The sequence below is a fragment of the Panthera leo genome, chromosome D4 (genome assembly GCF_018350215.1).
Source record: "Panthera leo isolate Ple1 chromosome D4, P.leo_Ple1_pat1.1, whole genome shotgun sequence".
Lineage (NCBI taxonomy): Eukaryota > Metazoa > Chordata > Mammalia > Carnivora > Felidae > Panthera > Panthera leo.
The window spans coordinates 74,485,283-74,513,012 of record NC_056691.1 but is presented as its reverse complement, the minus strand read 5'-3'; the positions used below and the strand labels follow the sequence as shown (position 1 = coordinate 74,513,012).

The window sequence follows — 27,730 nt, the reverse complement described above, 5'->3', positions numbered from 1 at the left end:
TCTGTTTGATTATAGGACACTGTTTCAAACCCCACTGAGAATGTTATGTAATATAAGGCATGTGGAGGGTATTATTCAGGTGAACCATATGAAATTATTATTATTGTAGGTCAAAGCTGTCAGATAATGGTGATTTCATATCGCTAAACTTAATGCTTTTCCAAAACCTGGCACCAAAGATTTTAAATTAAGAAATTAAGGACCTGTAATCAAGAGGAATCTCCAATATAGAGTAATATGTGAGAGTTGCTCTGTCAAGAAAGATTCTCAAATTAATTTTCCACCCAAGCCTCTGACTGGGACCTCAGACTTATCATCCACTGCCTCCTCATAATTGCACCTTTGCTTGGTTGTCTAAAAGTCACCTTAAATGGTGCACATCTTGACCTGAGCTCTCAAGCTTCCTTTCCTATCTCCACTAATAGCATCTCAATTCTTCCAATGCTCCAACCAAGAACCTTGGACCCAGACTTTTCTCTTTCTCTCTCACCCTACATCCAACTGGATGAGAAGTTATGTCCTCTCTACTTCAAAATATTTATGGAACCCATGATTTCTTGTTACTCTCTCTGTCATCACCTTTTCCAATCCACCATCTTGCTTCGCCTGGATTATTGCAATAGTTTCCAAACTGGTCTCCCTGATTCCACCCTTCCTTTGGGCTATTCTTGACACAGCAGCCAGGAAGATTTTTATGAAATGAAATCCTGCCACTTCTCTGCCCTACATATTCCAGAGCTTCCCCACCACACTGAATGAGAGCCAACTCCTACCCATGCTCAGAGCCCCGCATGGCCAGCCTCCTCTGATACTGCTCTGACCTCATTGCCCCTGGTCTCCTCCTCACTCACAACTCCAGTCTTCCTGGCCATACTGATGCTCCTGACACACAGCTTTTTCAAGGCCAGGAGCATGGGTTTTTCTTGCCACCCTACATTAAACTGTAACTAAAGTAACTGCCTATCTCCCTTTCTGTTTGTTTTTTTTTTTTTTTTCCTAAAGCTCCAAGAGCATCTAATACGCTTAACTCATTTCTTTTATTTACTGGCCATCTCACTCCACTAGAACATAAGCTCCATGACAACAGGGATTGTTCTCTGTTCTTGTTACTGCTTTATTCCCAGTACCAAGAACACTATCTTGCACGTAGCTGGCACTCAAGTGCAATAGCTCATTATTTATCTAAAAGCGATTTACCTTCTGCCTTGGAATCCACTGAGAGAGAATCAAGAAGGAAATGATAACTAATTTCAGCATCCAAAACAGATGTCTGTATCACCAAACAGGTTTCAGAAGGCAAATGAGTTCGACTTTGTTAGCCGTCAGGGAAATGCAAAGTAAAACCACAGTGAGATATCGCCAGACACCTACAAGAATGGCTAAGAGGAGAAATAGTGATAACACCAAATGCTGGAGAGAGAATGCAGAGAAGGATGTTGGTTCTTTCACATATTGCTGGTGGGAAGCAAAATGATACCAACACTCTAGAAAAGACGGTTCCTTACAAAATGAAGCAAGTGCCTACCGTTATGACCCAGCAATTTCACTCTGGGCATTTATACCAGAAATGAAATTAAGCCATGTTCACACAAAAACCTGTATACCAATATTCATATCAGCTTTGTTAATAAATAAGTCAATCCTGGAAATAACCCAAAAGTCCTTCAGTGGGTGACTGGTTAAACAAACCATGCTACATTCGTACCATGGAATACCACACAGCCATCAAAAGAAATGAACCATTGATCATGCAATGATTTGGATGGACCTCAAGGAAATGGTGCTGAGCGAAAAAAAAAAAAAAAGCCAATCTCAGAAGTATACAGACCACACAATTCCATTTGTATAACATTTGTGAAAGAACATGATTACTGAGTTGGAGGGCAGAGGTTAAAAGAGGAGGGTAGTAGCAGAGGCTATACATTGTAGCATGGGGGATCCTAGAGACGGAGCTTTTCTATGTCTTGACTGTGGTGACTGTCACACACATCTGCACATATGGCACACTACACAGAAACTAAATAAGTCTACACAAATGAGTACATAAAAAACTGGTAAAGTCTGAATATCAATGTCAATGTCAATTTCTTGGTAGTGATGTTATGCTCTCGTTAGGCAAGATGTTGCCTTTGGGGAAAACTGAGTCCAGGGCATACAGGATCTCTCTGTTTTGTTTCTTGCAACTACATGTAAATCTACATCTACAACCGCCTCAAACAAATGTCCATAGGTCCAGGCCCTAACACTCTTATTCTCTTCTTATAGGACATTCCCTGGGCACAAACTCAGAATCCATTGAATCTTACTTTAAACAGAAGTATCACAAGCTTACTTACCAGGTTTTGTAGATAGCCAAGTACATTAAAATGAGGTGGGTCTGCTAGAGTTCTCAAGGTCACACAACTGAGGTTTAAAACCCACACCTCCAGATCCCCAGTCTGGTGTTTTTAATCTTCCTCATCTTTTGAGGCCTTTTGATCTTGTGGGTGAGAGTACATACTTCTTCCTGTGAACCCATACATTTAACACTTTTAAGACACTGGTTTGATTAAGCATACCAAGCTTCTAAAAAAGAAATACAAGAATAAGAACATATTTGTAAACTCTTTCAAGATGATCCAGTATTAAGGGTGATTGTGTGTTCAAAAGTTACAATGGCAAAGATCTAGGTTAGTCTCAAGGTGTCTTACCAGGTTTGTTAAGCCAAGAATAGGTAACCAAGAGACATAAAAATCATCCTTTGCTGGAATTCTTTGGAAATGTGTTAGATGTTTATTTCAATAGATGTCAGTTATGACCATTATTACATTAGGAGCTACAGTTGTAGGGAAGGGATGTGAGTAACTTGGCACCTGCCCTCCTACATCTGATGATTTAATGGAGACAATGGAAAAGTAGTCCGCCATAGTTTACTATGAAATATTCTATGATAAGAGAAGAACAGGAAGCTATAAAAACATAGATGAGCATCTCACCCAATCTCAGAGGCCACGGATGCACAAAAGTTTTTAATACAAAGTATGAAATAGGGGAGCATGGTGATACGATAGGACAGGATTGGAGGCCGTCACAGTGGAGGGACTAGCATGTGCAACAGTTCACTAATCCATAATGCGTTTGGGAGAACTGCAGCTTGGGAAAAGAGTAAGAGTTGAGGCTGGACACTGGTGAGGGGTGATGGTGGGCAGGGACCAGATCATGGAACGCCTCTGCAAGTAGCCCACAAGGATCACAATGTGAAATAGCACAAGTAGCAACTGAATGGAGGTGCTTGTCAGGCTAGTTTCTACCACTTGCCACAGGACATCCTTAAGCTTTCTTATTTCTATTACCCATCTTTCTGCAGAGTCCTCTACTCTTCTCCAACATCGTGTTCCCTAAGCTTCAAGGCCTAGTTCTTACACCAGCTCTTTCTCCAGGAAGCTTCTCCAACCCCTAACTGGAAGGGTGGCCTTTTTCTGGGCACACTGGGTGTGGGTGTCTGTGTACGTGCACAATACAGCAGCACGTGCAGTGTAGCGCAATGATTACGACACTCTGGAGCCAGCCTACCTGAGTCGAGATCCTATGCTTCCATTTCCTTATCTGTCAAGTGGTAATCATAACATTACTACGTCAAAAGGTTATCTCAGGATTGAAAAATTCCATTGATACCTTTAACTCCCCTAGAACAGTGACAGGCACAAAGGAAATGTTTAATAAATGTTAGCCTTTATTACATGTTGTGGGCCCTCTACACACCCAACTGAGGGCAAGGCCTATCACTTGTGTTCAATCAACTTGGAACTAATCAGAGAAGAGAGAAGTCAATGTCCTCTTTTCGTGAGCAGTCACCTTTATGACCTCACACTCTTTGCTTAGACAACTGGTCTACTCAGGCAAGGTATGCACTTTCCTTTCACAGATGGATGTGTGGTAGAGGCAAGAACCCCAAACAGTGATTTTGAGGAACTAAACCATCATCCTAGCTCCTCTGTCCTAATCCCTGGATGACCTAAAGCAAGTGCCTTTCACTTTCCAGAACTTTGGTTTTTCCGGCTGTGCAAGAAAAATGAGCTCCTATGAAGCTCAAAACTGCAGAGGGCTTGGCAGCATTTTGCACAGCAGTGATGCAAACACGATTTCTATTTCCCAGTCTGCAAGCCACACCACACATCTCCCGGGCCTTCACTTTCACTTCCAGAAGCGGCACACTCCCCAGACTGGCATGGCTGGAAGGTCTCCAGCGCTGGGAACAGCTATATTTTAATTCGCCCCGCCCACTGTCTTGATGGATTCTTTTTCTCCTCCTCCAGGGACTTTCCTCACTTCCTTCTGTAAACGAAGGAAGAAGCACATGAGCACACTGTATATAAATATGCTTGGGAAAGCTTTCTTCTTCTTCTTCTTCTTCTTCTTCTTCTTCTTCTTCTTCTTCTTCTTTTTTTTCTTAAACCAGACTTGGTTTCTGTTGTAGGCGGTGCATTCCCTAGCCAGGCGGGGCCCAGTGTGTTGTGGAAGGGGGAGGGGAGAGGCCAGGGGGTGGAGTAGGCAGTGATTAATGCACCCACTGTGAGAGCCTGTCTTCTATTTAATGGGGGGTCTCTCTGCCCAGGGGGAGTCAGAGCCGTCTCCAGGACCAGCGGGAGCATGGCAGAGAATCTGGGGCTGGGCTTCAGGGAAACAGCCAGCGTGGAAATGCTGCCCGAGGAAGGCAGCTGCACCCCCAAGGCCAGAGCCAGGTTAGCAGCCAAGAGCAGAGCACGCTGGGCTCTCACTTGCTGCCTGCTGTCGCTCCCCATCCTGGCAGGACTCACCACCTACCTGCTTGTGGGCCAGCTCCGGGCCAGAGGAGACGTCTGTGTGTTCCAGGTAAGCAGTCTCTCCCCTGAGCCCTGAGCCAGGGGCCCACTGACCTGCTGCAGGCACCTGGCAGCCACTGCAGCTGTGGACAGACTCCTTTGACCCACCAAGCTCCCTGCTTCCCCGTGCTAAGGAAACACCATGGGAAAGGCAGAGAGGTCCAATCTGGTGTTTATCCTCAATGATTCCAGGAGATGAATTGTCCTCTTTATGTTTATATGGGAACAACCTCCAATAACATAGTTTTAGATAATTACAATCATAGTGTACTATGACTATTTGGGAATATTCCTTTTCTTAAAAAAAAAAAAAAAAACCTCCTTAAATTATATAACTAACATATGTCATTGAAGAAAGTTAGAAAACACAGATAAGGAAAAGATGATAATTATCATTACCCATAACCACATCGAAGTGACCACTATTGATATTTTGGGGTATAAAATTCTGTATTTTGTAACAAGATGAGATTATTTTGAGTCTACAAATATGTTATGATTTTATTTATTGTTAGTAAATTCACAGCAGTATGATGATATAGATGATTGCATTATGTTCCTGTATATGATATGTCTGTGCTATAATCTAACCAACCCCCTTTCTTGGGTTTAGAAATATTCTTTTTCAATGCTCCAGAAAGAATCTCTTGCCTTATTTTCTATCTCTCACACCTTGCTGGGGGCTCAGGGTAGAGGAGCTTAGTCAAAAATGAATGTAAGATGTAGGGAGAACATTGGTGCCAAGTGGGGTGGGTACAGGTCTCAAGGGGAAACTTACAACTCTGGACTAGGAACATCAAAAACCTTAAAGACCAAAGAAAGTGTCATTCAAATAATACCCTTTTATAAAAAAAAAAATACTCCTGCGAATCTGTCATGACTGATTTCATTTCAGTCAAAGGTATTATATGCCAGAGGAGAAAACAGGCTTTTTAATTGATTTAACTGGAAGTCTGTCTTCTAAGCAATGCTGGCTGGCTTCACAACAGGAACACCAGGAGAGACCAAGCCATGGCTAATATGTAACTCTCACCACCCCCTCAGAGTCAGCAAACAGATCTTGATTCAGGCAGCAGGGTCCACAGCCACATGTCATCATTCAGAAAACATAGAAATACGCAGATAACCTGGAAATGGTGTCATGTTAGAGAAGAAATTCAAGGCATGGGAAGTCAGGCTGTGACCCCTAAGCCACCTAACCCCCTAAGCTTCCTATGGAGTCAAACCAGAGAATCTCATCGGTGTTCTGGGATTCTGTCCTTCTTTAGCCAGAAAGAGACAGTTGTTCTGGAATGAGACAGTTGTTCTGGAATGAGGCATTGAGAGACCTCCAAAAACCTGAACTCTCCTGGGATCTGTAAGGAAACAGTGCCTCTGCCTAAAATGATGTCTTGAGATCCCCTATTTCGGCAGATGCCAAAGAACACTTTTGTTGATCTAGAAGACCATCGGGTTCTGGAAGCACGTTGGGGTTAGCAACCGTGGGAAGCCGGTCACCAGCCCTTGGTGGCGGAATGCCACGGTCCACAGGGCTGGTAACTTGCTCCATCAGGAAGAGAGCTTGAGATACGAGCTGTCACTACACAGGGAAGCCCACAAGAGAAGGCATGAGTGCCTGCCCTATCATAGGTACTCAAGAAAGAAAAGGCTAATATTGCATTCTGTGATGCTTAAACCAATCTCCCTGGAGAGCAGACATGCAGAGACGGTTAGTGCTGTGGTTTGGCCAGGCTATCCAACTTCTTGGTGCGTCAGAAGAAGAGAAAGGGAAACAAGGGTGAGGCTGGGGCACATGTAGCAATCAGAGTCTTGAAAAGAAACACCCGGCCCATTCAAACAAGAGAGTTTAAAGAAGAATGCTTAAAGGGTTTGGAAAGGTTCAAAGAAGAGTCTCGTTGCCGAAATGCAGAAGAGCTGGAAGCATCGTGAGGTTAGCAACAGTGGGAGGCTGGTCATCACCTCTTGGCCTGAAAGAGCAAAGGGAGGGAGCAGTTTTAGGGGGACCCAGGGAGAATGAAAACATAGGAGAGGGCTGGCTGGAGGCGCTGAGGGTTAAGTGGAGCCTGTCTGCTTGCCAGACAGCAGGGAGGGAACAGGAAAAAGGGCAGGAGAACTGGTCACTCTCTGCTCCCTGCTTCTCATCCCACTGGCCAGATTGGAAATCAGGCTCAAAAGAGCCAGGAAAGCAAGAGTGCCCAGAAGACAGCCTCACAGGACACAGGGCGGGTCCAAGAAGGGCAAAGAGTGGATCCTACTGGGTTAATGGAGAATAACCAGTTCAGAAAACATGGAAAATAGGATTCAGGAGGGAAACTAGGTCACCAGGGAGAGCTTGAGTGGGCAGAACTATGTCATGGCTCGTAGACATCTGAGTTTGAATTCTAGCTCACCCACCTCTGGCTGGGTAAGAACAGGAATGTGGTTTCGTTTCTTTGAACTTGTTTCCTTTTCTACCAAAACAGGATTCACATGTCAACCCTCTGGCAGCACTGATAAGATGAGTGCAGGAATGTAGGGAGACCCACACACCGTTACTGTGATAGCCATCCTCACACGACGCCAGACACCCAGCAGCTACTGAAAACCAGTAGCAACTGGTGTAGGAAATAGCAACAAAGACAGTTACCAAAACTGGTAAAATATACGTATTTTAAACTGGACTCTCCCTTCAGGGGTCATGTAAGGAAAGATTCAAGGTGACAAAATCCTTAACCCAGGTAGGTTTGCAGAGCAGAGATCAAAATCAGATTTGAAAAGATTTATAACCACCTGTAGGGGAAGTGTCCATAAATATGGCATCAGTTGTATACATCCTGGCACCTCCATGCAGGGAAAATCTGCAGTTGCCACTATTTTTAAAAAAATGAAACATCTCAGGGCACCTGGCTGACTCAGTCGGTTGAGCCTCTGGCTCAGGCCATGGTCTCAAGGTTCGTGGGTTCGAGCCCCGTGTCGGGCGCTGTATTGACAACCCAAAGCCTGGAGCCTGCTTTGGATTCTGGGTCTCCCTCTCTCTCTGCCCCTCCCGCCCCCCTCAAAAATAAATACACATTAAAAAAAATTAAAAAAACAAAATGAGACATCTCTAGATGTAAGGATGGAGAATTTCTCCAAGATATATCATTAATTGGGAGGAAAAAAAAGGTACCTAATGGTACATAGAATGGGGGACATTCATTTTCAGGAAATATATATATTCATATCTATGAATGTTTTTATAAATGTATAGAACCTCTCAGGAAAAGGACAAGAGATTGGTAGCTCTGCCCACATCTAGCTTGGGGAACTGGATGGTGGGGCAAGAGAGAAGCATTTTTAAACTTATACCTTTTTTGTACAAAATGTATATGTTACATGTAAAACAAAACCCAGAGAGATAGTAAAATGTTTTGGGGTCGTTAGACTCCTGGAAGATGCCAGGTATCTGGGAAAAACTCAGTTTAAATTCTTGCCTAGATACTTCTTAGCCATGTTACCTAACCTCCCTGGGCCTCAGGCTCCTTATGTGTGACAGGGGATACTTAGAAATAAAGTATTTAAGGTGTCTGGCAGGAGGTGGGAGATTAGTAATTGGTAGCAATTATTATTATTATGACCAGGGAACTTCCTGTTCATGGAAATTACATCAGACAGGGCAACTTCTCCTCCCGCTCTGGAATCACCAGGCCAGAGAGTGGGTTTTGACCCTGGAGGAACTTTCTTGTTCTCTGACGTTTTGTGAGCTATCTCCCTGCCTCCTTCTCCACCCTGGCCTTGCACCCACAACCCACACTCCAATCCGTTCTTTGCCAGCTGCCCTGGACCACGGCCCGGGCTTTCTTGGGGCCCTTAGTGGCCTCGATTGCCCTCAGGCTGGGTCTGTGAGCCCCCACGCTGGCCCACAGGGGCCCTGAGGCCAGGCCTCCATCTTCCCCAGCCACTGCTCTGGCACATACAGGGTCTGTACTCCAGGCATGGCAGAATGTACCATGCTGGCTCAGCCCCAGCCCGGCGCACGGTGGGCACACAGAACTGTGCGAAAAATTGTCAGGGATGTCATTAGCAGCATTGCATCTTTGGACTGAACCACGGCCCTATCTCTGTCCTTCCCCTCCAGGTCCTCTTCTGGAATCCCCACACACTCTCCCTACTTTCTTCTTGCTTCCTTACAACCTCCCTTCCACCCCTTCCTGAAAACCCCTGCAAGACTCCTAGCCCTTGTTCCCTGCTCGCCTCTCCCCCCCACGCCTGCCCCTGAGACACACCCCAGCCCTGGTCTCCATCCAGACCCACGGGACCCCACAGTGATGCCGACTGAGGCCTCAGAGTTGCACAGGTTTGAGGGAATGCCATGGCTCCACCACATTACATCTGTGACCCTCTAGTAACTGATCATGTACCAAACACCATTCTAAGCTTCTTCAAACCTAAGGTTCTGAGAAAAGTAAATGAGATCATGCCTATGAAGCCCTTAGCCTGGGGTCTGGCATGTATCCATGTATGATACATTTGCTATTATTACTAGATGCATCATCTCGGTTAGTCCTTGAAACCGCACAACAAGGAAAGAAAGTGCTACTGTTATCTCCATTTTAGAGATGATGAAACTGAGGCCTAGAAAATCTAAGCCACGTGACCATTGGGATTCAGATTCAACATATACGTTCCTTCTAAGCACTACACTGTTTCTGCCTGTGGTGTAAACGCAGCAAATCATTCACTTCGTGGCATGGTCAGGAGGATTTGACAAGGATTCCCTAAAAAGTACCTGTCACATAGTAAATGCTCAATAAATGCTAATCTCCTCCTTCCCCTGGGGGCTCCTAGCTGTACCTGGCACACAGAAGGCACTCACAAAGGGTTAGCTGGGTAGAGAGAGAGGAAAGGATGCACAAGGTCCCCGGCCTCCCTAAGTCATCCACTCCCTGTCTATAACGTGGGGAGGTGAACACACTTGTTTTATAGCTCTGAGGTGAGAATTCAGCAAGAGGATGTTGGGAAGCTATTGCCTGATGTTCAACAGACACAATGCCCCTGCTCTCTCCACCTTGAGGGTGAGCCTTCTGTCTCACTCGGGCTGCTTCCTCTTTGGAAATGAGGGCAGTAATGACAATCCCTTTTCAGTGTTGTCTAGAGAAAACTAACAGATGGTTGAGATAAAAGTGCTTTGGAAATTGCAACACACAGAGCATTCAGTGGCCCTGCCTCTCCTGTGGCCTCAGCAAGTCCTGGCAAACCTGGAAGAGAAGCCCAACTCACGCCCAAGGTCAGGCTGTCGGTGTCAGGCAGAGAGACCACAGGAAAGGAGGGGGAACCAGCCACGGTGCGAACCCCAAATAGACACAGCAGCCCCGGAACTGGTGACTCCAGGATCCATTTGTTGACCTGTTGAAATAAACACACACATCACTCCGTGCCCAGCACTGTGAGCTCCCGTGTCCTCACCTGACAGACCACACACTGTCCAGCTGTAACAGGTCATCTCCCAGCCAGGTCTCCTTAATAAGGCCCAGCCACCCATGGCAGTAACAAGCGTGGGTTTTGAAACATGGGGAAGGGAGTACATTCCTTTCCCTCAAGCCCTTTGCACAGGAAGGGGCAGAAGTCCAGAAGACAGTTGTAGATGGAGGAGAGGAAGCCTCTTCTGCTGGGAGAAGGAGGAGACCTTCCAGAGGTCCTAAAGGGTTCAAATCTGCCACTGGTCGTAAAGAGACACAAGGCTAGCTTCTGTGTATCACTGAAGCGATAAAACCAAAAGGAAGTTATGCAGAACCAATAAGATGTACCACAAACTTTAACTGAGCCCAAAGAAAGAAGGAAGATAAATTGGATATCCACTTTATGTGTGTGGTCTTTCTTGGGCATCACGATTCTTCTGGGAGGAAAGAATTATTGCCTGCCTTCATGGATGGGGACACTGGGTCTCGCTGAGGTTAGGTGACATACCAAAATCAGACCGCTAGGAAACACTAGAGCTGAGATTTCCACATTTGCTTGGCTGCACACACCACATTCTTAGCTGTGAGCCACTCGGAATGTTGTGTGTAAAGCCCTGACCAGTGTGCCTTGGAGGATAATGAATTGAAATAGCCTTGGAATAAAACACTCTCCAGGTTGGATTTATCCCCGTGCGAGTACAGAGAGAAACAAAAGCAAAAGACAAGGAGACAACTGTCTGTATATTTCTCCTAGAAGTCCTGGGAGGATGCTATGGGTCATAGAACATTTATGTGTTTTTGCAATTGAGGCATTTATGACGGCAAGCAGTGGATATCTCTTCCTGTTTATGAGTATACAAGACAGTCAGTATGGGACACAGGAGAAAGGCTAAATGGGTCATTAGTTAAAACACACTCAAGGGATTTTTCTGGGGAAATACCAGTAAGAGAGTCTCAAAGACCATCTATCTTCAAGTTCGATTGTCCATGGTGTATACTCAGCTAATGTTTAGGGGGCTCCTGATACATGCCAGGGTCTGCACTTGGTCTACAAGTTCAGATCCCAGACCCTCCATTTACTCTTTGACGTTTGGCTTACAAAGGCTATAAAAAGGTAATGCCGGGGCACCTGGGTGGCTCAGTCAGTTGAGTGTCTGACTTTGGCTCAGGTCATGATCTCACGGTCCATGAGTTCAAGCCCTGCGTCAGGCTCTGTGCTGACAGCTCAGAGCCTGGAGCCTGCTTCAGATTCTGTGTCTCCCTCTCTCTCTGACCCTCCCCCGTTCATGCTCTGTCTCTCTCTGTCTCAAAAATAAAAATAAATGTTAAAAAAATTAAAAAAAAGAAGATAATGCCCTGGGGTGCCTGGGTGGCTCAGCCGGTTGAACATCCAACTTCAGCCCAGGTCATGATCTTACAGTTTGTGAGTTCGAGCTCTGCATTGGGCTCTACACTGACAGCTCAGAGCCTGGAGCCTGCTTCGGATTCTGTGTCTCCCTCTCTCTCTGCCCCTCCCCTACTCGCACTCTATCTCTCCCTCAAAAATAAACAAACATTTTTTTAAAATCTTTTAAGAAAGGTAATGCCCTTCTTTGAGAATAACTGGAGCGGTAGACAAGAAACACACATAAACACCAATACAGGACCTCACACCCCGGAGCACCCAACTAGATACTAGTCTCCTTCCTCCATCCTTCTTTCTTCCCTGGTTGGAGTATTAGAGTAATTCCAAATATGCTTATAGCAATAGGTCATGGTTATTTTGTGTCAGGGATTACCAATTAGCATACAAAGAAAAAAAAAAGTGAGAGAAAGAAAATCAAATGAGGAGGAAAATCCCCTGACCTATAAGAACTAAGGGGTTAAAAGTGCCAGCTTGCTTTGCTTGGGCTCATAAATGCTGGTGGCCACAGGTGCCCCACATTCCACTAATACAAATCCCCATGGACAGACACATTTGCCTTTTCTGCCTCTGACTCCTGGCCAAAACTCACAACCATCAACAAACATTTCTGGAGCCATGACTATGCTGCCAGCAGAGCCTGGGATGAAAACCTTTGGAGGCTCCAGTCCTAAAAGATGATGGCCATCCAACTCTTGAATTAATTGTTTTTTATTTAAACAAAAACTCAAAACGTGGCATGTGTTCTAAAATAAAAAAGGTCTCTTTCTTAGTTTTTTAGATTGCAAAACTCAGGCTAAAGTCACTGAAGCTAAACCTTGCTTCATTTCTTGGCTCTATTTTCTTCCTATCTTTCTGACATCTGAGCAACAGCATATTTTGCCCTTTGGATAATCCAGCGGAAGTGCCAGGCACTGTCTGAGGCACCAGGAATCTGGTGGTAAGCGAGAGACAGATGGAGCGAGTCATTGCCCACAAGCAGCTTGAATTGCACTAGAGAGCAAAAAGCAATTAGCACACAAATAACAATATCACTTCAGGGAGTGATAAATGCTTAGGAAGAGAAAGCAATGGGGTCTTGGTTCTCAGCCAGTGGTGTGAGAAGGCATTTATGAGAGAATAAATCACATTTCCCAGGGATGCTCTTGGACTCTGTGACTATTCAGATTTGGAAGACAATGCTGCACCCCTCAGGAGCTAATGTCTCCTTGGTGCCCCCAGAGTAACCCAGAAGCAATGGAGATGAATCGGGCTGGAGGACACTTGGGAATTGTATTGGCCTGGTGTTGTCAGCGGCCATCCTGAGATCTGGCATGGAACCAGCTCAGATGCACAAACCTTTTCCCAAATAAGCTACTAGTTCTTTGTCTCAAACCTTCTCTTCATTCATTCCTGCTTCCCATCACAAAAAGCTTTCTCCCATGATAGAGTCACTCTTAAGAGAAGCAGCAATGGAAGGCTTTAGGTGCTGTTCTGGGAAAGAGAGTCCCAGCTGATGTTCTTGGGGACTCTTGGACTGTTGAGGTCTTCAACATCTGCCAACCAGCACTGTCACAGGCTCCAGATGTATAGCGGATTCCAGGCCACTGAAACCCATACACGTCCAACCATATATGAGAATAAACATGTGCCTAGGTTATAGAAATCCAGCAGAGCCCATAAGGAAATGTGTTCACATCACAGATACAGACTAATGGCAGCGAGACTCTGAGCCAAAAGGAATGTTCCAATCTCTTGGCAGAGCGTCTGCTTAGACAAAAATAGGCAGATATTCAAGGAGATTTCTCAGCAGAGAACTAAATGAAGCAGAAGACCAGCCAGGGCAGTATCATTTTGTACACAAGAGGATGCGACCGCACTCTCCCCAGTTCTCTTTGAGTTCACCTTCAGTTTTCTGCCTCGTCAGAGACGGATTCTTTACCAGCTCTGACAACAGCAAATAAGGAAACAGGCTACAGAATGAGCTCCTTTCTAGGCTGCTTCTCTGCTCCCCCACCCTAGCCCATCAAAGTTATTGATGTTGGACAAGTAGTCACATCAATTGGGTTTAGGTCTTCCAAAGCCACTCTACTCACACCCCTATGCTAAAATGTATATAATGGGTTCATTTGGCAGCAAAAATCCTCGTAGTTTCCCAGCTGCTCCCATGCTCTGCTGGGCCTCCTTACTCTCCCACAAGCTGTTGGCCTCTTCTGGAATAGCCATTACTTTTTATCACCTGGCTAATACCTGTGGGACCTGTAAGACTCATTTCAGAGGTAATTTCCCCTGATTCCCCCGCTCCTGGGCCAGGTTCCTGTTTTCTGAACTCTGTGCTTCCCCTCTTCTCACAGTGCACAGAACTGCTGGTACTTATCCATCCACCTCACCAGAGAGGGAGCTTGTCCAGAAGTGGGAAGGTACAATTGCCTAGGGCTAGGGATTCTGGAATTGATTGGCCTGGTTTAAAATCCTATGTCTCCACTTTCCAGGTGTGGGACACTGAGCAAGTTACTTAAGCCCCATTTTCAAATAAGGACATGAATAACATCTACCTTAGGAGACTTTGCAAAGCGGAAGGAGACAATGTGTGTGAAGGGCTAAGCATAGGTCAGTGCCACTAGTCATTCAACAGATGGTGGCTACACTTACTGCATTTCTCAGGCCCTTTGAGTCATTCACTGTGGTTGCCTCTCATGGCTGGAGCACAGAGGACTTGGAGAGGAGTAAAGAGCAGGTAAAAAGAATGGGGTGGTCAACTGGAACCTTGAATGCCAAGATAAGTATTTGTGCCTGTGTCTTAAAGACCATGGGGAGCCACTGAAGATGTATGAACAGAATTGTGTCCCAATACAGTGATGCTTTAGAAAGAGCACTCTGAGAGCAAGCAAGGAGGTAATTTCGAGAAGAGGAGAACCAGATGCAAAAGGACCAGCTAAGAGGCTCACGGGAGAATCCAGGAGAACAGCATGCTAAGGCCTGGAGGGGAGGCATAAATGGGAAAAGCTTCAAAATAGAAGTGGCAGCTTGGGTTTACAGAAGAAGAAAGCAGTGAGTTTCAAGCCTGGTAATAGGGGAAGCAGTCATGGTGCCATTAACAGAATTAGGAAGCAGACAGTGGAGAAACAATAGATTCAGTCATTCAAAGACAGGATCTCTGTCCTCAAGAAGCCTTCCAGGGGAGGTTAGATAGTATGGCTTAGGAATAAAAAGAGCCTGGCAGTCTGGGCTCTAATGAGGTCACTGTTATCATAGACCTGCTCAAAGACCTGTTCAGCAATGACACAGCTACACCCACATGACCACATACACGTGTGCAAATAGCACCATGCCACAGACACGTGTAGACACACAAAACACATCTGTTCCTACCCTCCCCCACTGCTGGAGCTGTCTTCTGTTACACCCACATGGACGCACAATTCTTCATTCACGAGTACAATCTCACACACGCACAGATTCTAAGACGTAAAACTGGTTATATGAAGCTCTCTGTCTGTGGGGACTATGTATTATAAAAACCCAATCAGAAGACTCTGAGGTGATTCAATACCATATCAGAAAAGGTTTTCTGGAAACTAAAATGTAAGGACTAAGCCAAGGACTTAGTTTGTTTTGCTCCTGAGCTTTACGTTCACACACACGAGTGGTGATTCCTTCATTTTCCATGCGTTCTTTGCCCTGACTCCTGCATTTTCTGTTTTGATCCTCATCTCAAATCTGGGAGTTATCTGAGGCTAGGGATGTTATTATTCCCATTTTACAAATGAGGACACCAGAGCTCAGAGAGGAAAGATCATATTGTTTGAGATCATATTGTTAATCAGTGTTGACAGCAGGATTCGAATTCGGGTCTGTCTGCCTCCAAAGCAGTCACTCTTTCACTCCCATGTGGTATCTGAAATGGCTGGCAAACTACGATTGCAAGGATGCAAATTTCTTCATGTATTTCATGGAAAAGGGGGGCTGATGGGTAGGATAATAGAGCCCTTATTTCTTTTTCTAGATCATTTTTAAAATTAGTTCCAATTTGGGGGGCGCCTGTGTGGTTCAGTTGGTTAAGCGTCCAATGCTTGATTTCATCTCAGGTCATGATCTCACAGTTCATGATTTCAAGCCCCGTATTGGCCTTGCTTGACAGTAAGGAGCCTTCTTGGGATTCTCCTTCTCTCCCTCTCTCTCTACCTTTAGCCCACTCATTCTCTCTCTCTCTTTCTCTCTCTCTCTCAAAATAAAAAAAAATAAACTTTAAAAATTTTAAAAATAGTTCTAGTCTTTAAATCATGGTGGAAAAAGAAAAGAAAACAAATGCCACCATTGGTTCAAATGATATAAGCCAAGACAGATGTCACAGTGTCCTAGAATAGAACAGGGAAAGCTCTCAGGACATAACTTCAAAGTTGAGCTTCCAACACAAGCATAGGAGAAAGAAGGTCCTCAGACTGCTAGAGGAGGAAAGGGGGGTGTTGGGCACAAGATTCCCCTCAATTACGTATTCTCGTTGCCGCATCCCTTATTCCAGAGTGCCCAGGCTAGGTGGCAGCAGCATCTTAACCATGCCCTTGCTATGGGCATCTGTGGGGTTGGGAGACAAAAGGATTACAGGTGGTCTGAATCATATCTTTCTTTCCCAATAGACTCCAAAAGGGCGAGAGTTTGGACCTTCACATCAGCGAGCTTGTAAGTGTGTTCATATCTGATGCCTTTTCTTGTGGGGAACGGGGCATTATCTAGTAGTTTTGGTATGTAGGAGGTTCAGAGGGATGCAAACCTAGAGGAGAAGTGAGGTTCCTCCCCGGTCATTAAAAAGACAAAATTGTGCTGGGGCCAAGTCCATGGCCTTTGGAGTTGATGGCCTCTGCCTCAGTTTACTCATCTGTAAGAATGGTTAAAATGGTAGCTACCTTGTTGGGTTGGTGTGGATTAAATCAGTAAATTCCTATAAAAGCATTAGAACAATGTCCCACCTGCTCCCTATCCCATTTGTTAGGCCATCGATCAATGGATATGGTTAAAGGGACCTTGCATAAGGTCAGCTTGCTCCCCCTAAAGCAGTAGCAGGGAGGGAAGGGCAATGTGAGTTTACTGAACATAGACCATGTGTCAGGAATCATGCTGAGCACTCTCCATTTGTGATAGGAATTGATGAGCCCATCTTAGAAGTGAGAGAAACAGTGTTGGACAGGTTAGAAAATTGCCCAAAGTTATGAGCCAAGCTTCATTTGTGTTCGAGACTCTTTGTCCTGAGGCCTCTCTGTCCCTGGAGAAACAAAAACAATCTACAGTGGGCCAAGCTGAGGGAGAGGAATTTTTCTCTCTGGTGGCAGGCACCATGCAACTCCAAAATACTGTCTTCCCTCCAGCCACCCTCTGAAAAAGCATCTCTCTCTTTTCCTTACAGATACATCTCCCGGAGCTGGTGGGGATAAGCCAAGGGCACACCTGACAGGTATTTTTCTCCCTGGTGTGTTTTCCAGGAGACCATGCATGGAACATGGGCCCAAGATTTCTTTCAGAGAATTTGCCAAAAGTCATTCTAGGAGCTTCAAACCCAAAACCACGCACCTTGGTAACAGACCTCTCTCAGTTGAGGGGTTTCAGATGTCTTCCTCCCTTAAGAGGTCCAAAGGCCCATGACCCTTGGGCATTTTCTTCCAGATTCTATCAGCCCTCTTCCTTTCTGTTCTGTCTCTCTCTTTCATTCACATCCTCAGTCATTCAGAAATGCCTTCCCTCAGAGATTCACCTAATTTTGAATCTGGTCGAAGATGAAAGATCCCCTGAGTTGTTCAACTTATCAAGTCCATCTGTACCCTATTGAGGATGAAGTGATTGGACATTTACATTCAAGGTAGACATTTCCAAAGAATTTTTGTTGATGTGAAGAGATTAAGAGCATCCTCATGATATCGCCAATATCAGTTTCCCAAGCCTAGTGTCGAAATTGCTGGCATCTGATGCCTGCAGTTGCATATACCTCAAAGACTCCGGAGAAAAGAGCAAGACCATGCACAAATATGTGTTAAAACCCCATTGAAAAATTAGAGAGTTAAAAGCAAACGTACTCTCCTGACCTATAAGAAAATTTGCAACCCACAGGGGGATATCCCTGTGGCCCAAGACATGTATCTTACTGTTTGACCAAGAGGAAAGTGTTTGTGGTGTGTTCTGAGTGAGGGGTAGGACCAGAGAAATACCAAGTCACCAATTACTTACCACTTGCCTTTAAGAATGGGACAGATTGAACAAACTGAGCAGGATTTTCCTAAGAGCAGAGTGTGGACATATCACCCCTCTTCCTACTGAATGGGGGACCTGGGGTGGTGGGGGAGAGGTAACTAGGTTCTACTGAGCTCCTAGTGTGTACCAGGCACTGTGGTAGGCATTTTACATCCATGATCTCATTTAATCTTCATTTCAGCCCAATGAGGGGGAACACTGAGGCTCTGACAAGTAAAGTCACTTGCCCCAAGTCACATGCATGTCTAGGAAGAGCTGAGATTCAAGTTTGACTCTTAGACCTGCACTGTCTCCATCACAACGTACTTCCTCCCCTAACTCCCACTTGCTGCAAAGTTGACATAGCTAATTGCATACCACTTTAACAAAACTTGCTTTGTCTACAGACTAAACGATTTTTGTCTCTGCATCGCCTGAGAGGATTTTTTTAATCTGTTGCATCATCCACATTGGGAATGGAGATGATCAGGAGCAAGTAATAAAAATGCCTTTCACAGAGTTTGCACAGAAGTAACAGAGCTCTCCAGGGGTCATTTAGTGCAGGGGCCAGAGAGATCACATGTGTCCTGAACATGTGTCACTGTGCAAAATAAACCATAGGCCAGTCAGCATCAGAAAAGGGGATTTAGAAACATCCAGGAACCAAGTTTCTAGTCAGCCACCAGGTGTGAAGGTTGCTAATTATTTCCTTAATCATAACCTATCCCTTAGCTGTTGCAGAAAGCACATATTGGTGATTGCCAAGGACTTCCAAAGAAGTCATAGGAAATTAAACTCTGTCTTTATTTTCCTAAAAAGTATTCATTTTACTGCAGATTATTTTTATTTGAAATCAATGACTTTGTCCTAACTCATTTTTTTCCTGCTCTACCCATACTTCATAAAAGCTTTCATTTATATGTCCAAGTATATCATGTATACTTGTAAATAATGCAAACATAAGACCATGCAAAAATATATAAGATGGAATAAACTTATTTTTTAATCTGCCAAAATGGAAGATACTAACTTATTTGAGGAAAGAAAATAAGTAACTGTTGAGTACTTGTCATATCCACCCATCAGGAGAAAAACGTCCATGTCTCTTTTGTTCACTTGATCTTCCAAACATGGCAATGAAGGGGCTTTATCTCCAGTTCACAGACAGAAAGTCAAGACTCAGAGAGAAGGGACCTACATCGCTGATGAATAACTTCACATGCCATAGAGCCAGAACTGGAACTGGCCCCCGTGGCCCAAAGTCCCAGCCCCTTCCACTCCACCAGTCAATTATGCCGGCTTATATTTTGGCCTTGGTGGTGTCAGAGAAGCATTTCCAAATGTTCTGGATCTCTCCTTCCAATACGTACCCTGCATGTTGATTTTTTACTAAACACTGCCTGTGTTTCATGTAACCTTGGACCATGTCATTGCAGAGGAGCTATACGGAACATCTGACTCTGAAATACCCTCTCCGTCGGACAGTATGTCTGAAACAAAAGGCTAATCAATGCGAAAGCAGTTTAGAGCATATTGCTAAAAGCTAGGTATTTTATACACACTGTTCTTTTTTATCCTTTCCATGGGTGTTTTTTGTCCTTTGTTTTTTTCTTTTTCTTTTTTCTTTTTTTTCTTTTTAAGGAAAGAGATGTCAAGTGAAAAACCAATCCTTAGTTAGTAAGGAGAGAGTTTGTGCCAAAAGATATTGCAGGATGGGAGAAGGGAGAAGGAAAATCAGTCGCAATAGGGAGAATGCTCTGCCCATAAGGCCTGCAAGTGTCTCAGGGGTTAAGCTAAAAGGGGTTTTCTTTTACAGAAAGGAGTAAACAAAGGTAGAACCAACCAGGTGTAAGGAAGTGGGATGAAGGTTGGCATGTGTCATGTTTTACCCCGAGGGCAGCCTATTCTCAGGAGAGACTGTATGCTGGCCCAGGCTGAGTGCAGGGCCAAAACTCAGGGGCCTGGAGGAAGGAGAGAAGCTTAACCAAAGTTTGGTTAACAAGCAGTATATTCCAATGGATCAGTGGGGACAAAACAGTTCAGCTAATCATTTGTGAGGCAGAGAGTGAGGATTTGGAGGATCTGGAGTCTGGTCTTATCAGAGATACGTAAAGGGGACAACCCACCAGTTTTATCTAAGCCATTTGGAGAAGTGGTTCTTTGCAAGGAGGCTGTTTTCCAAAACACAAAAGAGTGAGATTTCTTAACCTTCACTGTTTTCCAGGATCGCAGGGCTCAGGTAAAATTCTACATTATCAGGAAAGAAAATTTGGGTGCAGAGAGGCAAAGTAATGTGTCCCTAAGATGCTCCTCTCTGAACAAAAGTATGTCCACTTACATCACCACTCATTCCTCCTCAAGGAGCTTGTTAGTCATTGGTTTTATTCAATCACTACACTCTGTAAATAATAGGAGGCTCTTTTTGGCAAAGTCCACAAGTTCTGACACAAGCAAATTAAACCTCTTTTGTCTCTGCAGTTGTGAGACAAACTCCCACACAGCCCTTGAAAAATCAGTTCCCGGCTCTGCATTGGGAACATGAACTTGGCTTGGCCTTCATCAAGAACCGGATGAACTATACAAATAAATTCCTGGTGATCCCAGAGTCTGGAGACTACTTTGTTTACTCCCAGGTCACATTCCGAGGGACCACATCTGAGTGTGGTGAAATCCGTCAAGGGAGCCGACTGAACAAGCCAGACTCCATCATCGTAGTAATCACCAAGGTAACAGACAGCTACCCAGAGCCGACCCAGCTCCTAATGGGGACCAAGTCAGTGTGTGAAGTAGGCAGCAACTGGTTCCAGCCCATCTACCTAGGGGCCATGTTCTCCCTACAGGAAGGGGACAAGCTGATGGTGAACGTCAGTGACATCTCTTTGGTGGATTACACAAAAGAAGATAAAACTTTCTTTGGAGCCTTCTTACTATAGGGGCAAGGCGGACATCCTTGGGTGAAGGTCCTCTGCCTCCTAGTTCCTAATTTTCCTCCCTTATATGTAATTATAACAAGGGGTTTTTTGGAGCATTCCACAGAAACAGTGGTTTAACTATGAAATCTGAAGCCCGAAATTTCATACTTTATATGCCTAACTGATGAAAATCTTAACCAGAAAAAGGCAGAATAGAACAGACATGTGATCTTGGTTGCTTGGAAAAGTGGTGAGTTTCTAAACATTGGAACACCGATCACCAAATGAATGGAGATCTACTCAGAACATTTCCACTCCTTCATACTACACATTTGTCCCCAGTAGGTCCGATGATTGTGCAATATGATTATGAAATATTTGCTTCAATTCAGTTCAGGAACCATGAACAAAATCCAAAGCCCTAGAAAACATAAATCCTAGAAGCAAAATCCTTCAACGGTTTCCCCAAATATATACTTTAATGCCTTATCTAAAAAAAAAAAAAAGAAAAAGTTTGGTATTTCTCATGAACGTTCTCAAAAAAAAAAACAAAAAAAACCCACACAACTGTTTTCGTGCCATCTATGGCAAATGAGAAAAGCAACCTCTCCTTTTTTTATGTACATGGGCATCAAACAAGCAAATATGAGTTCCAAATGCATATCAAATACACAACAATAGCATTTATTTAGCACAGTTTTCTTGAGCACCTTTCATGTTCTGGGCACTCCCTTGACCCAGAAGATACTATGAAGAACAAGACAGACTCTACTCAAAACTTGAATGATACCAGTACACAGCTCTTGGTCAAATACCACTCAACATACTCCAAGGAGTAATTCCAAGGCCTGACACTGGTACATAAAGTTTCTGGAGCTCTCCTGACTATGTAAGATATCCAGCTGATTAGGTCACTTGGGAAACTTGAAGACAGATTTCTCACCAACTAGACCAACTATGCAACAAGTGTGATGGACACCAAGAGACAGTAGACTTATTCTCTGGGTCTCAAAATCCCGATCACCAAATCTAGACAAGTTCACTTAGATCTGCTTTGAGGTTTGATTCACAATTTGATAGGTGGAGTGTTATATGGTGTTTTTCTCTTTGAATATTCAAGGGATTTAAATATGGTAAATCATAATCAGCTAATCAGCCCAGCCCAGGCTGGAGGAGGAGGGTGGACATTAAGAAAGTCCCTCCTGCACCACAGTGAGCTCCTACCCTCAAATCTGTAGGATTTTCCTGCACTAATATGCCAAGAGTAGGAGAGACCTTTCTGCTCTCTTAGCCTCAATCAACTTGTCTGTTAAGCAGGCATCTACCAGTTTGTCTCCCATGATCAGATGAGCTCGTGGGGATGAAACACACGAACAGCGATCATTCTGTGAAGTCTGAGTATGACACGGGGAGCCACATCCAGCACCTTGGCTCCTGGAATAAATGCTGCCTATTGTAAGAGACCTCATGAATGGGTATAAAAGCAAACTTGGCACCAAAATCACTCTTACCCTTGTTGCCAGGAAACTACAGAGGCACCAATGTGTGTGATGGGGTTTCTAAGCAGGATGATTGGTGTAACAGTACTTGATCAATATTGGTCAAGTTATAATTAAATAAACATTGATTTCTGGTTTCTCAGTTGGGAGACTGAGTCTCTAAAGGCTTCAGTTTCCCACAACTGCCAGCACAGAACCCAAGGCAGCAGAGGGAAGGGTGTGGTCATCTCCACCTGATTCAAAAAAGACTTCATAAAGGAAGTGAAGCCTGAACCAGTCTTAAAAGAGAGTGGGCGGGGACAACAGATGGCCTCAGGGAAAGGGCATCTCAGATGGAGGAATTACCCTTTACTTAAAGCAGAAAGGAAAGGTTTCTCAGTAACTACAAAACCAGCTTGATAAGACAAAGCTCCTTCAACCTACTCCTAGAACAATGTTAGCTGGCAGATTGGGATAACGATATCAATAATTCTAGTCTGGCTCCAGGATCAGAACTCACACCCCATGGAGAAAATAAAATGCCCTGTCTACATTTGCATGAGTGCCCAAGCAATGTGGGGTGCAGGAGAGGATTTGCATGGAAAAGGCCAGAATGGCCAGCTCACCTTCTTCTTCACTAAAAAGAACCCTTGTTACCCAGGCTCTTCAGACCTGCCCACAGCACCTTAGGGGATCTGGTGGATGTGGAAATTCATCCATGAAATAGAAGTTTCCTACTATTCAAAAAGACTTGACCACTTTGGGTCAAAATCCCTGCCACGTATCTATTTTTGCGCCTGTCATAAGCTTGTTTGTCGAAGAGTGTACCATGCTGATGTTTTCACTGCTGAATTTGTTAAATCCCTGTATTTCGTACCGTTCAGAAAGGCCCAGCCGACCATTTCTAGGCGCAAGAATGAGGCGAGAGAATGCATAAGAACATGTGATGGTCTCCTAAAAAGGGTAAATGCGATGCATTCAGAAATTTGCAAGGGAAGAAGGAACATGCTTACGTGCTTTAGAAAATAGTTAATTTAGGAGGAAAATGCTTTGCTGGTTCAATGTGTCTCAAAAGGCTGAATTCAAATCAATTCCACATTTACTGAGTGCCTACTCGCCCTGGGGACACAAAGAGAAATTATTTTAGTCCCAGACGTGTTCATTCTAACTGCTCAGCACCTCCATTGTCTTTCATTTATATTGGCAGTATTAGCTAATTAATTAGCTAACAGGCACGTGGATATTTTCTCATTAGGAAAATGGGTGCCATCTGATGAAGGATGATTATTAACAAAATGATTTGTGTTTACACTAAGTGTTTGTTTTTTAATAGCTTCTCAAAGAGAGTTTTCTGTTAATAAAAGGGAACACAATGAAGATACCATTTCCTCTGGTAGAATCCATCATTTAGGCCACAAATGGAGAGAGGTTATCATCTGCCAGGCTTGAGTTTGGCCATCAACACCTTTGAAAATATTAGAACTTATGGATGAGGCAGAGGTGCTTTGAAAAGCCTGTATGCTTCAGAAAATATAAGATCTATGCTGAGAATGCGCAGGATCCCTAGCATTTTGACCCTAGCATGGGTTAGATCTATTTAGCAGAACGGCATTGCTTAAGCTACTAAAATTCCTAAGTGTTTTGACTAAGGTACAGTAGGACTTCCACATCCTGAAAAGTGTCTGGTTCAGTTCAATAACAGCGCATACCAGGGCCCTTGGCTCCATTTCAATTTAAGCTACGTCAACCCCAGAGGAAGTTCCACCTCCATGCTCGTCAGTAACCCCTCTGGATCATAAAAGATTGACTAGCTCAGTGTGCACGAGGCGTGTCCTTTGCCAATATTCTCTTGCAGGGTATTTTCCCCAGTCCTTTCCCAATCATGTTCCCATGATTGCGACACTGGGGATTAATTCTTCAGGACAGGATTATTTGTTATACTCTGCACCTTGCAAAACACATGCAGTAGTTTCCTGCCTCAAGATGCCTTGCTCTCCTAGGGCTTAGAGTCCTGAAATTGTTTTGCCATGTGTAGCAGAATTTATTTGTTTAAGCGTGTGCCACTATCCTGGATATTAATAGCTATTGCATCATTTTGGCAGCTGATCCTGGGGAGGATTCAGTGGACTGACTGTTAAATCCTGAATCCTTTTGCTCTAATGGTGAAAGAGAGTGAGGATCAGAGCAGTCACATCTCTGTCGTGCCCCACGCTGAGAACCATATTTAGAGCTACCCAAGCTCTGAGATGAATTTGCCCCCCACCCCTTCCCTCGCCCCATTTTAAGAAGAAAATATCATACCAGCCCAGACAGAAGTTACTTGTTCAGGGTCACACAATGAGTTCATGGCAGATCTAGAGCTAGGTACTGTCTTCCTGAATCACAATCCTGGGCTCATCCAGTTACCCTCTGCTCTTAGCAGACAGTGTTTTAATAACTGGAAGAGAAACTGTTGGAAGACGGGAGAAGTGTTACCAAATAACCATGGGTGAGGTGGGGGGCTTCTTCCATGTCTCCTTAGAGGAAAGAGCTAGGGCTAAGAAGTTGCAGTTTACAGGGTCATCATTTCTGGCTGGATACCCAAAGAAACTTTCTACCCTAAAAATAGAATGGCCCCAAAGAGTGATTTCTCAGGCCCTGGATACATTCAAGCAAGGGGCTTATCTCAAGGGTTTTGTAGAAGCCTTTCCATCATTGAGGTGGGAGGAAGGATGGAACCGAAGGATGGAACCAAAGGATGTCTCAGGTCTTTTCCGAATCTATGATTATGTGGCCATTTGTATTTTTTTTGAACATGGCCATTTTTAAACTGACTTCTGTGTGTTCTATTGGATCCTTAAGAACCTGACAAGCCATGTCAAGAGTTCAGCGGCTCCCAGCCTACAACTGGCTGCAATTTCCCACTTGTTCAGAGAGTGCCCAACACCAAGTGACTGTTTGATCTTGACCAATAGAGAATGCCATGGAATTGTAGAGCCAAGGGAATCTGCACAGTTTATCTACTCCAAGTTACATCATTTTAATAATGAAGAAATCCAGGCTCAGGAAGGTGACATAAATGGCCCAATGTCAGACGGTAACTGGTAGCAGTGCTGAGCTAGAAGTCATAGCTCCTGACACCCAGCCCACAGCCTTTTCATTTCATCCATGAATCAGTTGTGTTGTGTTGTGTTTTGTTTTGCTTTGCTTTGTTTTGTTTTGAGCAGTCGTCACTTGACAGTACTCATCTAAATACTGGAGAGCAAGGCAAGAGAGAACATGACAGGCAAGTCCCACTCACCTGTCGCAAGCCTTCAGGAGGAAGGAGAAACACGATGTGGGGCCAATAAAGCACCTGACCTTAATCAAATGACTTTATTCCCAAAGTCATTGAAACATGTAACTTCCCCCACTTTTGTTCCAGGGGTATACAGATTGAACCGATGTAGGTATTTATGTGGTTTTACTGATAAACCCCATGCACTTTCACTGACTTTATGTTTTATGTTAAAACGTCACAATCCCAAGGTAAAGTGCATATTGTATGTTGTTGGACATGTACTTAACTAGTAAGCATCTTGTGTCTCCGGGCACTACTGTGCAAATTCTAATCACTGTGAATGATGTGTTATATGTGTTAATGTATTTAATAGATGTAACTTAATAAATTGGCATTGAAAGCTGTGGAATGTTAATAATTAGATCAATCCTTTTGTTAACCTGTTCGTTTAATTCTCTTGCTAGATTAAGATCTAAGGATAACCTCTTGAGATCTTTAAAATTCATCTAGTGCTCTGTGTACTTGAATGCAAAATGGCCACTGATTTTTTGCAAGTTATGATGAATCTTACAAAAACGGTGAAGTCCCCAAAATGTGCCACTCTGGTCAAATGAGGGGAAGGGAGACAAGGAGGGGATCTACTGAGCTTCTTAGAAGACTCTGTGGTTTAGTGGCATATCCACCAATCCTGAGAAAGAGAAAGAGAAGCCGGAGAGACCTGTGTTAGTGTTTGACAGAGCTAGAATTTGGACCCAGGACCTGACACGGTATCCCACTGCCTCTTACAAAAATATAAATCGGCAAGAATCGAAAGGGTTCAACTCAGCCATCTCTCTCCATTTTCCAGAGCATTAGCTGGACTCACCAATATCAGGCTGGGGCCATACTAAATCGCCCTTTCTGTGGGTCAAAAATTGTCACACAGAAATATCATGTTTCCCGCTAATAGTTGCGTGTAAAATCAGACATGGATTAAGGGAAGATAAGGCTCTCCTCCAAAACTTCAGTCTCAAAATTTCCCTCCCAGGGGGAGCCCTGTGGCTGTACGGGTGCCTTTCTGCACTCTTCTCACATTCAGTGGGCACTCACTCCTGGGAGTGAGGACAAAACATTTTTTACACTTAAAGAAAGAAATGAATTATTGGCCCTAAACTTATTAAAAAACAAACATCTACAAAGTCATAATGGCAGTTCTCCAGATGAGAAAAGTCATCTGATCTAAGCTTACCAAAGACAACATTTTCAATCAGGTCTCAAAAGGACTCTCCATCTCTAGGAACTTGGGAGCAAAAGGACAAAACTAACCGATTGTTACGTATTGTGACTACTATCCATGTTTACACTGCTCACACTCACCCCCACACACGTACAATAACAACAACAACAATAATAATAGTAACAAAAACAATGCCTAAGGGTAGAATTGTAGGAAACAGTGCATCCAGAGTCAACAGACCTGTGTTCCAGGCCCACGTCTGTCTGCCACCTGGCAAATTCCAAAGCCTTGGGCCAATGAACCACTTTATTTCCATGGATCTCAGTTTCTTCCTCTGAGAATCCTGAGCAGAGGTGGACGCAGGGAGCTAAAATCCCTTCCATAAGCGGTTTACAAACAGGTCTCAATAATTCTGTGCTTATAATGCCTGACTCTCCAACAAGCTTCCCTTTTTCGGGAGACAAGAGAGTTTCTCCAAAAGAAAGCAAAATTCCCCTCATACCTTAAGCTACAAAACTCTCCAGCTGGCATGCAGGGACTTTTCACCCTGTCAGTGCAAGACACAGAAAAGTAACTAGACTTGAAATGTAAGTACAGTCTGGGGTTGGTGAATACTGTTCTATGTTGATAACAATCTCCATCCCCGCATTGCTCACCAGATCCCCCTGACTCACAATTGGGCTTGGGGGGCACACTCACCATCGCATATCACCCAGACTTCAACACCAGTCTTGGGATAGCCATTTCCTGTGCTCTTACCTCCTTCCAGAAACTTGAGCTCAACTTCATATGGTTCCCTTACCTCAAAATATGATGGGATTGCACTATCAGCCCATTTTACAGATGAGAGAAATGAGGCCTGAGAGATGAAGTCCACTTATTCATAATTACTGAGCTAAGCCAGCATTTGAACCCAGGCAGGATAAAAGTGTTCGATGCCCTACGTTTATTGTTAGCTGACATTTATTGGGCATTCAGAGTCCTGAATGCCTCACCTGCAGCATCTC

General features: G+C 44.2%; 1 protein-coding gene across 1 annotated transcript; it reads left to right on the top strand.

Moving 5' to 3' along the window:
• Positions 1-4,208: 4,208 nt before the first annotated feature.
• On the top strand, positions 4,209-25,905 carry TNFSF15 (TNF superfamily member 15). Its single transcript, XM_042914109.1, has 4 exons — positions 4,209-4,851; positions 16,277-16,319; positions 17,041-17,088; positions 20,337-25,905. The coding sequence occupies exons 1-4, from the start codon at positions 4,630-4,632 to the stop codon at positions 20,789-20,791; spliced, it is 768 nt and encodes a 255-aa protein (XP_042770043.1). The 5' UTR covers positions 4,209-4,629; the 3' UTR covers positions 20,792-25,905.
• The last annotated feature ends 1,825 nt before the right edge of the window (positions 25,906-27,730 follow it).